The following is a 14,581-nucleotide window of genomic DNA, read 5'->3' on the forward strand; positions in this document are numbered from 1 at the left end:
TGAGTGTTTGGAGCAGAGCCGAGTCCTCTCTCCTCGCCCCGGGGCAGGCTATCATCTCCAGTGACACCAGAGGGAGGGCAGACCCCACCCCACCTCTGGATGTAAGGGATGAGAGAGGGCGCGGTGGAGAGGAGGCTCTGCTGCTGGCCCAGTCTCTCAGGTCCAGCTTCCTCTTTGATCACCGGCCGCTGACCTCCATGTCTCCACAACAAGAGAACGGGGCCGAGGGGAGGGCCCGGAGAACACGCCACCAAGCCTGTAACTCTTGTTCTCTCCAAATATGAAAAAAGGGTTAATTGTATTTAACAATATGCTCTCTAATCCCACCCCCCTTATCGCCACCACCCTCCCCTCCTTGATTAGAATTAGAATCACATCTGGTGCCATGTTCTGTCCCTCATTACTGCTGAATCTCATTACAAGCTGCTCCCGCGGGAGGGACGCGCCGGGTTTTTAAGCACACTTTCCGCTTTCTTCCTGCCTCTTGCTCATCTCATCTGCCTCGCCGCTTCTCCTTCTCTTCTGCGTTTACATTAGCGGAAGTCCTCATCTGAGAGAATGACTGAACACCACCACCCTCCTCCTCCTCCTCCTTCTCCTTCCAGAGCTTGGAAATTGTTTTACAGTGCCAATTAAAGTAGGTATGTTGAGTTTTTTCCAGAGTATGTATTATTCAGAATGTATTATTTGTTGCACTCAAAAAAGGAAGAAGAAAAAAAACCCACTAAAATAGGACTAGCAGAATAAGTTCCACTTACTTGCAATAAAAACTACACCAAAGCTTTGGAAAGGCAGTCAACATGAGGAAAATGAGGGAGCTTATTTATCGTGCCCTGAAGTCCTACTGAATAATAGAAGCCTCCACATATAACCACATTTTAAACTTTGTTTCTGCGCACCCTTGTGCAAACACGGAGTCTGACTGGGAATTAATTTTAGAGGAGGGGAAAAATAAAGAAATCTGTAAAGTTTGACTCCAAAATGTTTTACCTCAGTAAAATATTAATTGAAAACCACGGCAGGGCAAAGCAGCATCTCTGCACACTTTGTAGGTTACACTCATGAGTCAAATGAGAGTTCCGATGAATAATCAAACACTTTTATTTGCACTTTTTAACTTGACAATATTAAGTAATAGAAACTTGAACAACCTACATGACATAAAAAAATAATAATAAAAAAAAAAAAAAGACAGTAGCAGTGATGTCTGACAAAATTGGACCTGGCGTCAGAGCCCTGAGGTTCCTCTGATCAGTCAGCTCTAGATCATCGGCGAGTCACAGAACGTGCAGGGCGCCTGCAGGATCTTCCTTATCCATTCTGGATCTGTGGAGAAATAAAATACGTCGCATTTGTACTCAAGAATTCTATTTTATATATCATTAAATATGCACAAATATGATGTTTATGTTGGTCTCCTATTTGGATCACAATTCCGTAAAGGTCAAAGCCACAGTCTAGAAAATGAACAGAGTCCCAGTTTAACAGGTTGTAGTTCTATGCTCAGTAGTAGATAGCAGAATAAATGATGAAAGTGATTATATTAGGGGATTAAGATTCTTCTGTCTTCATATCATCATTACTCTAAACAGTGAAACCTTATAACATCCACAATAAAACTTTTATCTAGCAGACTCTCTTACTGATAAATGAAGCCAAAGTTAAGTTTAATTCTTAATGATAACTGCCAAATATAGAAGAGCGCAAAAAATACAGTTTTTAGACAGGCAGCGGGGTGATGCGGACTTTTGACAGATGCCAAAACAGCACAGAGCTGTCAGTCTTTAGCTCAGATAGGCTGGAATGACCAGGAGAGCCGCGCCTCAGGCACTCAGGCAAGACTGATAAAGACCTGAGATGCATGTAGCAGCCAGATGAAGCCGATCCTCAAACACTGAGAACATGTTTTTCTCTCAGAACTCTAACCACTGCAGGAAACGCATAGCTACTCCATATCCGATTATAATATTGTTTTTTTAAATTGCATGTTATTGGCATCAGTATGGATCTTAGCAAGACGTAATTATGCACTTTGATGATGCGTTCAGAAATACAGGGCAAAGACATCTGAAAACACAACAAATGTTTCAGTAAAACGTTTTGAAGTGGTTTATGCATACACACCTCAGGCATAACATTATGACCACCTTCCTAATATTGTGTAGGTCTCCCTTGTGCCTCCAAAACAGTTGCGACTCATCAGAGGATGGACATGGGCCTTCTGAGAGTGTCCTGTGGTGTCTGGTAACAGAATGTTGTTAGTGGGGGCCTTTGGGTTGAGGGGAGGGGCCTCTGTGGATCATCCCACAGATACTTGATCAGTTTGGGATCTAGTGAGTTTGGAGGCCAGGTCAACACCTTGTGCTGTTCTTCATGTTTTTTTTTAGTTGTTCTTAAACCATTTTTGTGTGTGTGCCTGTGTCAGGCTGCATCCTGCTGGGGATGGCTGCTGCCATCAAGGAGTGTCATTGCTATGGGGTGGGGGTGCCTGGTCTGGTCTAGGTGGGTGGTACATGTCTAAGTAACATCCACATGATGGTCAATACATAAAGTCACCCAGAACATTACAAATAAACTGCTCCGTCACTTGCTGCATGACCCCTTAGCAACCCCTTTTGCTTTCGAGCTAAAGTGCACATCCCTGACTTTTACTAAGATACTCAAACTGAATGGAGCCACACTGAGATCTTTTACTTATGAGCTACTACTCCTAACTCCCCAGCTACGAAAACTGCAGTTCATCCATAATGTTGGGGTAATGAGACGGAAGTGACACACGTTCCCAGCCTCAACCGAGAGGGTGACAAAAGACAGAGGCTTGTGACTTCGGACTTTCAAGAAAAATCAAATCACGCAAACGAAATACTTAAAAACTCAAAATGAACCCAGCTAATTTCTAGCCACATTCAAGTATTTTGTTTTCAAGCGACTGAAAATCCAGCATGTCAAGCGGAGATCTGAGCGGCGGGGCGGGATGAAGGCTGGCGTTGAAGGTGACAGGAGGAGATGGCTGATCCAGAGTGTGACTGTGAAATGGAGGTGGAGGGAGATGGAAAGTGGCGCTTACCCTCAGGCTCTGGCAGTCTGGCGATGCTATCCAGCAGGAGGCACCGTCTGAACGTCAGCGTCTGGCAGGCCTGGTATGACAACACACACCTGGAAGAGACCGAGAGAAATACATTAGAGGAATGGCTGGTTGGCTGGCAGGGACACACACACACAGACAGACACACACACACACAATACAAAAAGTAGAGCAGAAACAGCACCAAGGTGCAACTGACGGGTACAGATTTCCTTCTGTGCCCACCAGAGGCATCGCGTTCTAGCTCGAGAGCAGGCAGGAGAAATGTTTGACGGACGATATTTATGAGACGACGAGAGCAGTGGATGGGTAAATATCAAAAGGTGGGAGGCTTGATTACGGCTCGGTGAAGATAAATAAACCGTCAAAGGAGGAATTTGGCAGTCAATTTATGTCCTGACAGTCGGGCTCAACTGTGACGTCCGCACCGGTGCTAAGCTTCCTGTGGGCCAAAGTTATTAAAGAACATTCTGAAAGTTGCTGAAGACTGATCTGATCACCTGAGCCACATGTGTCCGTTCTCACAGGTGGCTTGTTTGTGGTCTGTGAAGGGCAGCACGGCCTGACACATGCTGCAGCGCTCTGGGAACGTCTGCTTGTTCAGCTTATTCTTGATGTGTCCAATCAGGACCTGAGAAGGATGACAGATGCAGTGCCAAAGAGTAGAAATGAAGGTAAACAGTAAGCACCAAACTCAATTCCAAATTGTACAACGGCAGCAGAGGAGAAAGAACAAATGCTGAGCTCACTGCAACGCACAAATTTCTTGTTTTTTTTCTTCATCCAGATGCACTATATTTTCCTCATGACATATGCACTCTCTTGCCAGTTCTTTATGTACACCGGGGGAAATGGATGCATTCTGATATAACAGTACTGCACTAAATCTTAGCTTCATGAACGTTATGGTTTTTTATTATTTTGACAAGTCAGTTTAATAGCACCACTAACTACATCCTCCAAAATGATGATGCACTTGAGTTACCACCTTTCTGGCGCTGTTTCAACACAAACTCATCATTGGAACAGTCATGAAGGGGGTCTAGTGCAGGACTGTTACATAAGAACGCTTTCGTTTTCAGTAGTGTACCTAATGGACTGGCAACTGAGAGTATATTCACCAATCTAGACACAAGAGCATGTTCACATCTGAGGTCCCACTGGACGACTGCATGTAGCTGAAAAGTCCCTCCATTAAAGGCCCCGTTCACACCTGGCATTAACATGTACAGTGCTGCTTAGTTTTTGCGCCCCCCCCCAGAATTCTCTACATTTCTGCATAAAAATGATTCAAAACAACAGATATTCACACAGGTCCTGAAAGCAGACAGAGAACCCAATCACACACATTCGTGCAAGAATGCAAAGGAAAATCCGCTGAAGCTTGGAGTCATGTTTATGCAGAAATGTACAAAAACAAAGGACACAATGTCATACTGCTAAAAGAACGTGTCCACATGCAGCCCAGACCACCTCACAATCTGGATCCAAACGCTGAGTATTCAGATCAAAATGCATCCTCAATAAATCTTGGGTGCGTTGGTCCACTTGTGATCAGATCAATCAAGACGCGTTAATACCAGGAGTGAACAGACTGATGCAAATATTACAGCAGTAACTAATAATTTAAATTATGATGTGACCCATCGTCAACTTGTTTCAACAGTAAATAAACTACATTTATTTATGTAATGACACCATCTGAATGCTACAGCATAAAATAATGTTAAAGACAATAGTGCACCTCCAACTTTGTGCCAGCAATGTGCAGAAGACCCTTTCCGGGCAAAACGCCAGGTCCATAAAAAATGGAACCTGTGAATACTCTTGTGACTGAATGGGGGCAAATTCCTGCAGCCAGGTGCCAGAGCATTGTGGAAAGTAGAGCGGAAGCTGTTGGAGCAGTAATTAATGCGCTTAGTTGTGGAATGAAATGTTTACCAATACTTCTGTCCGCGTATCTTTGGAAATGTAGTTAGTGAAGACTCCTCAATGAATGAAGGACTGATGCACCTGCGTGTCTAGGGCTGTCAAAAACTGATCATGTCTATAGAGCTGTAGTCTTCTGGTCAACTGGCTTCATAAAGCGAATGACCTCTTCCAGGATTAATCAGCTGCGGGAGGAACATACTATCCCAAGTTTCATTTACTCTGTTCCTAGCTAATTGATGTTATGTCAAAGATGCCATTGCTATCACAGCTCAACAGGCAACATGGCATATCAGCTAAAAGCTAGCATGTCTGTATTAGAAAGCTTAACACTGTGTTTCAAGCAGGTTGCTATCAAATACAACTGGCATGCAGGCCATTTTAAAAGCACGACTCAATGCCATCAGTCATTTAATGTGCCTTAACTGTGCAGCTGCAATGTCATAATCACTCTGATTAAGTCAAAAACAAAACAAAACAACAACACTGGGTGTTACCTCTGATGCTCTGTCGTTGGCATCTCTGGAGAGGTACTCCATCAGGCCACAGGTGGGTATGCTAGTGTTCTGTGCAATCCAGGTGTTGAGGTACACCACCCCCAACACCTTCTTCATGTTTTCCCTCATCAGATGCGCCTCCACGGCACTGATCCAAGCCTGCACCTCTGCCCTCTGCTCCTCCCGATTCTCTTCCTTCTCGAGCTTTGGCCCACCAGACTCGCCCTCCTCTTTTTCAGCCTGGTCTTCGTCCCCTCTGTCCTCGTCCCTTATGACCACCTTGTTCTCTTCAAACGTAGGTCTCCAGCTGTGATCTGTGTGGGGCTGCTGTAGTGACTGGTGCAACGTACGCACCAAAAAGAGCTTGAACCGCCACAAGTAGGGCGAGTCAACCTCCTGGATCTTCTGATCAATCGCGTCCTGCAGAGATGCAGGGATGCACTTGTTTTTCAAAACTTGCCATCTCACGAGGTCAAGCAGGTCAGCCAGTTTATACAGGTTCTGGATGGGGGACTTGAGTAGGAGTGCTGCTGCTGCCTCCGGTGTTTTCAGCGTCACAAAGTGAACCTGATAAGTCCTGTTCACCGGATGATAGGTGTTGACCATTCCTTGTGTGCTGACAAGTGCAATATATGCTCCATTGTGGCTCACTGCAATTCCGTGTATCCTCCTTCCAGTGAATTTCTCAGGTTGCAACATGTCCTCTTTTTTGAAAATCAGAGTGTTCTCGGTAAACGTTGGCGTCAGCTTTTTTATCCAGCCGTCTGTGGAACATGTGTACACTGCAACGCCATGGTGACTGACGGCTAGCGAGACCACGGGAAGTGAATGCAGCCCCGCTACGTGAGAGTTGTGTACATTTAGTCCAGCTGGAGAAATCATGAGCAAACACCAAAAGACGTAGCAGCCGCGTGACGCCACAATGAGGCTGCAGCTGGATTTGTGGATCGGGTGGATCATCGGGACACATTTGATGTTTTCGACAGCAATTTCGTCACACTCCTTCCAAAGGATGACGGGGTGTCGGAGAGTGAAGTAACCCTTTACTCCCGAAAGGCTGACCGGCACAATCTTGACGGGTCCCACCGCGCTGCCGACGATCAAGCCGCTCATCCGACGATCTGCGTTTTCATACTCCCACCACGCCAAGTCACTGGGCCTGCTCACCCCCGATTCAATGATGTCATAAAACACGACATCTTCCCCGTTTGTGAAGGGCAACACGAACTTCCACAAAACAAGGTCGCCATTTTCCATTAAGACGGCAAGGAGGACCATCTCCACGTCTACACACGCGTTGTCCGACTGCACGTGTTTGATTGTGTAAATGCTTGACCACTCCATTCTCAAAGGAGTCTGCATGTGGAAACGCCGCTGCAGCTCATCGAAGTCCAGCAGGTTTCCCTGCGGTGGCTCGTTGTCTTTTTTGGCATAGCCTGTCTCCTTTAGCCTCTCGCTGTACTTTTTTGTGAGATCAACTAGCAGGTTCCACTCGAGATGCTTGTGGCTGTTATGAACAGTAAGTCTGTGGTCCAGAGTTAGGCAAGCAAGCAGACAGCGTCCACTAGAGTCACAGCCTAACGGAGACCAACTTGCATACTTTATTCCTTTGTGTGCGCCTATTGATGGGTTGATCACTCGGTCGGCCAAGAAGACCTGCCTCACGTTGGGGTCCGGATGGGTAGAGAACTTTTCCATTGCTTGGGCTAGCTCCGCAGACGGTCCCACCTTAAAAGGTAAAAGTACAAACAACTGAGGTTAAAAGATAAAATTAGCAAACATCCAAAATACATGTACAGAACTATTTGCTGCTGGATTGTTCAACGCTCCATTAGACAGAAATAGATTCCTAAAGGATTATTTCACATTTGTGAAACTCAAAACATCAACAATATTAAGAGTTTAACCTGGAAATTTTAAGATTGCTATTCTTAGTTTTTAGCACAATCGTTGACTTCTGCTTCTAATGTCAGCGCTGACAAAAACACAGACAGAAATGGAGTTTTCCACATTAAGCCTAGCAGTTGCAAAGTATAGTATGTGGAGGACAAGAGATTTAAGGATCCACTGCAGATAACAGCCTTTTTGACCGATGATCCAGCTGAACCATCAGACTGAGGCCTCTAGAAACCACGTTTTGTTTAGCGTGACATCGTCTGCTGCACCCAGCTCAGTAGACCTCCTATTTAACAGCAGTTAATCATATCTGCAAATGACAGCAGGAACCCAACTTCGCCGGTCTGCCACTGTGCTTAGTGGATTATAAAAATCAGCTACATCCAAACTCGTATCTGCCAAGTGGATTTTTGGAGTGCAGACGAACCTATAAACACTCATGTTTACACAGTAGAGCAGCTGCGCCGAGACAAATTTACCACAGCAAAACTGTTTCTTTTTTCATCCGTGTTTGTGTTCCACCGCTTTAATTATCTTTCTTTGAATTTAGTAAATAATGAAAGTACAGAAACAGCCAATGCTGCCAAACTAATAGCACACATGTGAATATTAGCTTGGCATTGTTTCTTAGGCACGTGCACAAGTTGCTTAACAAGCAAACAATGTAACACTATTACACCACACAGATGCCATTTTTTAATCACCTATGCGTGTGCTAATAGAGCTGCAATACTTACGTTATGACACCGCTGAAAATACAAGCTCTGATTCTAAAAGTCCGCTACAAATGACTTCACACTGTGAAGGCATTGCTGCAATAAATAAATAAAAGGTAGTTAGCTGGAAAAGGAAGTGGTAAACAAAACACAGCTGATAACTGAAGCAGAGATTTACTTCTTTAAACCAGACAGCTTTTGACTAAAAAGGTCCAAATATATTTCAGACCACTTTTAACCGTTGTGGCCAAGTACTGTTGACTCAAAACATCTGATCATGACACCTTCTAATCCATTACAGCTGAGCTTAAAGAATCAATCATCATTGATCATCATTGATCATCATCAGTTCAAACTGATCTTGATTTGAAAGATCTGACATCGATTCATAAAATCCTTATGCAGTCTTGCGAAACTGGTTTGACATGACAAATCTCACGCAACAAGAATAGTCCGTGTGTGAGGGAGATCAAAACATGACAGGAACTCCAACCCTGAGAGCACCGTCAGGACTGAAAGCTGATTGGATTTAGAAAGTATGACGACTGAGAAGAGCTGCACAAAAGCAAAGCCACATGTGTCAACTAGAGGTAAAATATTGTGGAAATACCACACATCTCTGGAACCAATGACAATATTAGTTTTAGTTTGAAGTAAAATTGTTTCATAACTAAAATCTCTTTAAATAACTTGATATTGAATCGAATAGGGACCCTGTGAATCGGAATCAAATCGGTTCAGGGAATCATCGATATTCATAGGAAAGTAAATCAGTCACTGTGGCACAGATATCAAGAAGCAGCTAGATTGATCCAGAATATTACAGTTCCCATTTAACACAGCAGAAAGAGGAAGCAATATATTTGAAAAATGGGGTGTTGAAGGCTTTTTTGCGGGGTGAGTGTTTGTTTAAGGAGAGTTTAAACACAAGACTCAACATAAAGCTAGATTTATACTCCACAATGGATCTACGGCTGTAGCCTATCCCGTCACAAGCCTTTATACTTGTGCACTGGTGTGTTGGCATCATTCTGTAATTATGCAACTAGTCAGCTGTGTTTGTGTGCGTCAGTCAATCGTGAAAACGGAGCGGCCCATGTTGCGGTTGGAGCTAATAAATGCTGAACAACAGTTCCTTTTACAGAAATCACCACAACAGAAAAGAGAGAAGACATCTGAGTAGATGGTGTGTAGGAGGTAGAACGCTGAGAAGTGTGGATGTCAGACCAAGTTGTTGTGGTAGTGGGAGTGGAGCAAGTAATGTGACTGAGGAAATGAACCTGCCCTGTGCAAGGCTGACACTAACTTCTAAAGCCGTCCATCCAATGTCCTTCAAAGTTACAATAAATCCTTCCTGCTGATTGGCTGCTGTTTGTGGCCCCACATTCAAGTCTGAATGTTACACAAATGCAAAGTTGAGACATGTAACACTCATAAAACAGAATTTCTGTTCAAGTTGCTTTTTTGCTCCGAGCAAGACTAACTGTATTCCAAGTGCTCTTTTCAACTTAGTGAAGACAAATTGTACTTGTTGATTAGAGTAAGGCTCATTTGATAATGGCTCAATAAAAGGTTGAGAACTGTAGATCAGAAGAAAGACTGAAATAATAAATCAGAATTGGATTTTGATCTCTCAACATCTCAGTAAAAAGTCAATATCTCTTAAAAAAAAATCATGAGAGGTGACTAAAATGGTACAGCTGGGCAGCTTTATGTACAGGTGTCTTCTGTATCCGCTTGTCCTGTGAACGGTCAAGTACAGGTGTGAAGGACACATTTGAGGTGAGGACACATTTGCGATCCGATCACTCTGACCACATTTGGAGGTGGTCCTCTGCACAAGCTGAGTTTCACCAGATCACCAGAAAAGGCAAAAGCATCTTAAATGATTAAATAAATAAATAAATCCAGACATAGAGGCTTTTTGTAATGTTAAAAAAAACTGCGTAGGGCTGTGATTATGTTCACGTTGATGTATGCAAAGTAGCCATGTGAGCCAAGCTGTGTGCTTTCAATGAGCGAGAGAGACAGCTTGTGTCTCCAAAACTTCACACATTGTTCACGGCTCTGGAACAGCAGCAGGTTTCACAGAACGGGATTTGATACAGCGGCAGTTTGAACAATACTCTACTGCGTCCCCAAATGATGTCGGTGTTTATTTGTGTACAGAGATCGGATCTGAAGTGGTTGCCCTAGACTCATGTGAAGATGCCATGTTAATATCAGGTCCAGCAGGTCCAGACAGCTACACTAATGTGATATCATGGCTGAACAGGTGATGGACACTTCATTGTGAGAATTGATAAGTTGATTATTAAACATCTCAATTACAATGATGTGCTTATTAACTTTTTTTTAAGCCATTTATAGATGGGGATTCTCAAAGTCTGGAGCCTGGACTGTATACAAAGCAAACAGCAAGTCAGTACAATGAATACAATGTGTCTTGAGACCATTTTCTGTTTAAATCAATTAATAAATAGTTAGTGGTGCTGAATATACAGGGTAAAGGCAGATGATTCACAAGGATTAAATGGCTTATTTCCCTTTGGTTGACACTGTTGTCATGGCAACGCATAAAGTTGAAGCAAGATAGACCCTAAGCTTCTTAACAGAGTCCAGGACTCTGATTATTAATTTAATAATGATTATTTGTAATGAATGATTTCCTGTGAGAGACATAAACATTTAAAGAAACTTTGCTGCAAATTAGTGGCGCTTCACCTTAACTGTGGACTGGAGGGATGTAGGTGAACTAACTAGGAAAGCTGTCTGTGTTTACCAGAGAAACTTCTACCAGCAACCGCGCCTCTTGAGCTAAAGTTAGAGGGATGCCTGGGTTCAGACGTTCTCTTTTGCAAAGCTAGCCGAATAGCTTGGTTATTTACCCGCAGTTTGTACACTTCAGTCGGGACGGGGATGGAGGTCCTGTGCAGCACCATCTCCTGTTTATTGCTTTGGACATCACACACCATCTCCACCAGCGACAGGGAGCTGGAGGTGCACACGGCCAGGCGGTGATCCTGCGACCAGGCGAGCGGCTGAACCCCGCTGACCGGCGACATGAGAGGCACGATGGGGTCCCGCTTAACCGGCACGTACTCCGCACTGAAAAGCACAACATCCTCGTCTTCTGGCTCGGTCTTAACGACTACATCTTTAGGCTCTGAATCACACAGACTGGCAGCCGCCATGTTTTCTCGGCGGCGGAAGTGACGAAGTGACCCAAGCGAGCGCGGGAGGAGAGTAGGGAGGGACTTCCTCCGCTGAGTTAAATAGTCCCTCTGCAGTGAAGTTTGCACCTGGCAGGCCATTAAACGCTGCTGCACAGATGTGTAACATAAAAAGCGTCCTAATAAATTACCAGTACCAGTCTTAAATGAACCAAAAGGACAAATATACATGAAATATCTTCTCTTAAATATTTTCTCACACTATGTTTTAAATAACATGTCATCTAATCACCAGTGGGATTAGTAAGATTTCATTTTCAGCTGAACGCTTGTCAATTTAACTGGACTAAGAGGGACTTAAGATGGACAGATTCTTACTGAAAAATAAATACTGGAAATGTTGGCCTGATACCTAGATCAATACATTTCATTAAACTTATACACAGTGACCAAGATGCACTTAATCTATGCAAATAATGTAAGAGTTACAAAGTCATCTCTTAGTTGTCTATAATTCAGGCTTTCACTCACGGACTGTAGCTCCCAGCACATCTCAAAGGCATAAAACAGTTGAACAAAACTTTCATATATTTACGAATTTTTATATATCTTTTTTTGCTTTCTTTACATCTAAATGAAACTAGTGGGTAAGAGAACAATCACACTTTGGTTAAGCCAGTCATTTTTGTATTTTTCTATGTACTGTATGTATATAGTTTATGATTCAATTATTAACCCTAACCCCATTCAATTATCTTCTCTCCTGTTTGTCTGACACATACACTATATTACCAAAAGTATTCGCTCACCCATTCAAATGATCAGAATCAGGTGTTCTAATCACTTGGCCTGGCCCCAGGTGTATAAATTCAAGCACTCAGGCATGCAGACTGTGAAACAAGACATTTGTGAAAGAATGGGCCGCTCTCAGGAGCTCAGTGAATTCCAGCGTGGAACTGTCATAGGATGCCACTTGTGCAACAAATCCAGTCGTGAAATTTCCTCGCTCCTAAATATTCCACAGTCAACTGTCAGCTCTATTATAACAAAATGGAAGCGTTTGGGAAAAACAGCAACTCAGCCACGAAGTGGTAGGCCACGTAAAGTGACGGAGAGGGGTCAGCGGATGCTGAAGCGCATAGTGCAAAGAGGTCGCCGACTTTCTGCACAGTCAATTGCTACAGAGCTACAAACTTCATGTGACCTTCAGATTAGCCCAAGTACAGTACGCAGAGAGCTTCATGGAATGGGTTTCCATGGCCGAGCAGCTGCAGCCAAGCCACACATCACCAAGTGCAATGCAAGGCGTCGGATGCAATGGTGTAAAGCACGCCGCCACTGGCCTCTAGAGCAGTGGAGACGCGTTCTCTGGAGTGATGAATCACGCTTTTCCATCTGGCAATCTGATGGACGAGTCTGGGTTTGGAGGTTGCCAGGAGAACGGTACATTTCAGATTGCATTGTGCCAACTGTGAAATTTGGTGGAGGAGGAATTATGGTATGGGGTTGTTTTTCAGGAGCTGGGCTTGGCCCCTTAGTTCCAGTGAAAGGAACATTGAATGCTTCAGGATACCAAAACATTTTGGACAATTCCATGCTCCCAACCTTGTGGGAACAGTTTGGAGCGGGCCCCTTCCTCTTCCAACATGACTGTGCACCAGTGCACAAAGCAAGGTCCATAAAGACGTGGATGACAGAGTCTGGTGTGGATGAACTTGACTGGCCTGCACAGAGTCCTGACCTGAACCCGATAGAACACCTTTGGGATGAATTAGAGCGGAGACTGAGAGCCAGGCCTTCTCGACCAACATCAGTGTGTGACCTCACCAATGCGCTTTTGGAAGAATGGTCAAAAATTCCTATAAACACTCTCCTCAACCTTGTGGACAGTCTTCCCAGAAGAGTTGAAGCTGTAATAGCTGCAAAAGGTGGACCGACATCATATTGAATTCTATGAGTTAGGAATGGGATGGCACTTCAGTTCATGGAATGAGTAAAGGCAGGTGAGCGAATACTTTTGGTAATATAGTGTAGGTCTGCATCATGATAACAATAGACTGAGCTTGTTTATCGAACAACAAAATAACAAAATGTGCCCTCTGAGTAGATGCTCAGCTCATTCCAATGGAACGAGCGAGTGTACATGTGTTGGATGGCGGCTTCATACCTCAGTGAGACAGATGGAGCTATCTGAATGTGAAACTGCCGTTTCATTCATATTTAAAAAGTGAGTGTTGTTGTTTTTTGACCAAAATATGAACTGTAACTGCTGTCACCAAATCACTGATGCTTCTGTCACAATTACCTTTACATTTCTGTTTAAATATAATTGGACAGTGTGTCAGGACTTGCACATCCGTGCATTAATTAGATTAGATTAGATGAAACTTTAATGATCTCCGTGGGGAGATTTTGTCACGTGAGTGACACATTCATTCAGAAAGGGTAGTTGAAACAGTGCTCAACGATGACATATTGAGAGAGAAAAAAAAGAGACCAATCACTGACAGACACGACATTAGTCATTTCATCTGTCCGAGTGAGGCCACTCGTCACGGGGAGGGATCGTTAATTGTCATTAATTAATAAAAAAATGAAAACTGTCCCGTCTACAGTTGATGGCCCGGGAATCTATCAGCATGCTCTATGCGACGAGTCAGTGGACGCTCCTGGATGGGTCAAAGGTCCAACTGCAGCCGGATGCAGAGCTGAAGAGTCCCAGGCAGGCAGTGATTTGTTACAGCCCTCACAGTTCCTCTCTCAGTAGCTGCCTGATTCTCAGCAAGATGACAGCGGGATTTAAACAGGCAGAGTTATTTGTCACAAAACAAATTGTTACAAATCTGTGAGACAAATATAGAATAGCGCGCCCACCATGTTTTAATCTCTCATTTTTCTGTCTTTTGTTTCGATAATCGAAATGAATAAATGAACGGGGACCATGGTATGTTTCATTCTTAATGAAGCGTGTAGTGGATGAATATTTTACACACCTGCTGTGTGTCTTTGGTGGGTTTTGACTAGGGACCCAATCCCAGACTGGATTGTATGAATGTTGGATTAAACATTCATCAAATGCTGTCACAAAAACTTTATCCTCTCCTGTCAACCACACATAAAGATGGAAACAGTCTCCAGCACAGGCCAAAGAAGCCGGGCCAAGATTTGAACCTCAGCCTTTATTCATTGTGTGGTAGTGGAATTATTTAGGCTGTGCTGGAGTCATGTTTGAAGGTATATAGATTATGTGGTGTGGGTTTATGGATATGGTTGGGGTCAGCTCAA

General features: G+C 43.7%; 1 protein-coding gene across 1 annotated transcript; it reads right to left on the reverse strand.

Annotated features, from left to right (window-relative positions):
* Positions 1-1,112: 1,112 nt before the first annotated feature.
* gtf3c4 (general transcription factor IIIC, polypeptide 4) lies at positions 1,113-11,767 on the reverse strand. Its single transcript, XM_084572079.1, has 5 exons — positions 11,012-11,767; positions 5,512-7,239; positions 3,586-3,716; positions 3,068-3,156; positions 1,113-1,326 (listed from the first exon to the last, which is right to left on the reverse strand). The coding sequence occupies exons 1-5, from the start codon at positions 11,525-11,527 to the stop codon at positions 1,262-1,264; spliced, it is 2,529 nt and encodes an 842-aa protein (XP_084428205.1). The 5' UTR covers positions 11,528-11,767; the 3' UTR covers positions 1,113-1,261.
* Positions 11,768-14,581: the final 2,814 nt, after the last annotated feature.

Source organism: Chelon labrosus (assembly GCF_963514085.1).
Source record: "Chelon labrosus genome assembly, chromosome: 22".
Classification (NCBI taxonomy): domain Eukaryota; kingdom Metazoa; phylum Chordata; class Actinopteri; order Mugiliformes; family Mugilidae; genus Chelon; species Chelon labrosus.